General features: G+C 48.9%; 1 protein-coding gene across 1 annotated transcript; it reads left to right on the top strand.

Moving 5' to 3' along the window:
- The first annotated feature begins 156 nt into the window (after positions 1 to 156).
- Positions 157 to 1,184, top strand: LOC111648606 (serine/threonine-protein kinase Chk2-like). The gene is made up of 3 exons (XM_023398403.2): positions 157 to 244; positions 329 to 425; positions 621 to 1,184. The coding sequence occupies exons 1-3, from the start codon at positions 174 to 176 to the stop codon at positions 735 to 737; spliced, it is 285 nt and encodes a 94-aa protein (XP_023254171.2). The 5' UTR covers positions 157 to 173; the 3' UTR covers positions 738 to 1,184.
- The last annotated feature ends 17 nt before the right edge of the window (positions 1,185 to 1,201 follow it).

The following is a 1,201-nucleotide window of genomic DNA, read 5'->3' as shown; positions in this document are numbered from 1 at the left end:
CCAGAGGGGCGGAGTCAAAGACCAGAGGGGCGGAGTCAAATACCAGAGGGGCACGGGTTGTTCTGATTCCATCTTCTCACATTAGAATATTTGCTTCACCTCATTCTGTCTCTCTCTCTCCACCTGTCTGTCTCTCCACGTGTCTGTCTTTAGTCTTTGTCTTCATTGACCTGATGTCTGATGATCAGTCCAGTCTACCTAAAGAGCTTCAGGAGAAATATCTGCTGACTCGACGCATCGGCACGTGAGTCTGACTTGCTTCACACCGCTATGATGTCACTTCCTGTGCCCTGCATCTCAGTTTATGGTGTGTGCGTGTGTGTTTCAGAGGAGTCTGTGGTGAAGTCAAACTGGCCTTTGAGAGATCGACCTGTAAGAAATTTGCAGTGAAAATAATAAACAAGAACAACTTCAAGTCTGAAGGGGTGAGTCATCTGCTCTCTGATTGGCTGATCCATCCTCCCTTCTTCCTTCTTTTGTTTCCTTGTTTCCTTCCTCTGACTGAACTACAAACATGGCGTGTGAACATGCAGTTTCTCAGACAGACAGGCTAATGTTTCTCTGGACCAATGACAGACAGGCACTGATCATGTGATCTGCGTGTTTTTGTCCAATCACAGACGGCGACACGAAACGCAAAGACAGAGGTCGAGATTCTCCAGAGGATTGACCACGTGAGTCTGACACCAACGAAGAAGAGACAGGAACGTCATATGCACTGTTCCTTTATGATCTAATACCTGCTGTATCAATCTCTCCTCTCCTTGTCACCTGTGTCCTCTCTCCTTGTCTCCTCTCCTTGTCACCTCTCTGTGTCCTCTCTCCTTGTCTCCTATCTGTGTCTCCTCTCCATCTCTCCTATCTGTGTCCTCTCCCCTTGTCTCCTATCTGTGTCTCCTCTCCTTGTCACCTCTCTGTGTCCTCTCTCCTTGTCTCCTATCTGTGTCCTCTCTCCTTGTCTCCTATCTGTGTCCTCTCTCCTTGTCTCCTCTCCTTGTCTCCTATCTGTGTCCTCTCTCCTTGTCTCCTATCTGTATCCTCTCTCCTTGTCTCCTCTCCTTGTCTCCTCTCTGTGTCCTCTCTCCTTGTCACCTCTGTGTCCTCTCTCCTTGTCTCCTCTCCTTGTCACCTCTCCTTGTCACCTCTGTGTCCTCTCTCCTTGTCACCTCTCTGTGTCCTCTCTCCTTGTCTCCTCTCCTTG

This window comes from Seriola lalandi, unplaced genomic scaffold, assembly GCF_002814215.2.
Source record: "Seriola lalandi dorsalis isolate HSWRI2012SDOR001 ecotype SW California unplaced genomic scaffold, Sedor1 jcf7180002043922, whole genome shotgun sequence".
Classification (NCBI taxonomy): domain Eukaryota; kingdom Metazoa; phylum Chordata; class Actinopteri; order Carangiformes; family Carangidae; genus Seriola; species Seriola lalandi.
Note: the sequence above shows the minus strand (reverse complement) of the source record. Positions and strands in the feature narration are given on the sequence as shown.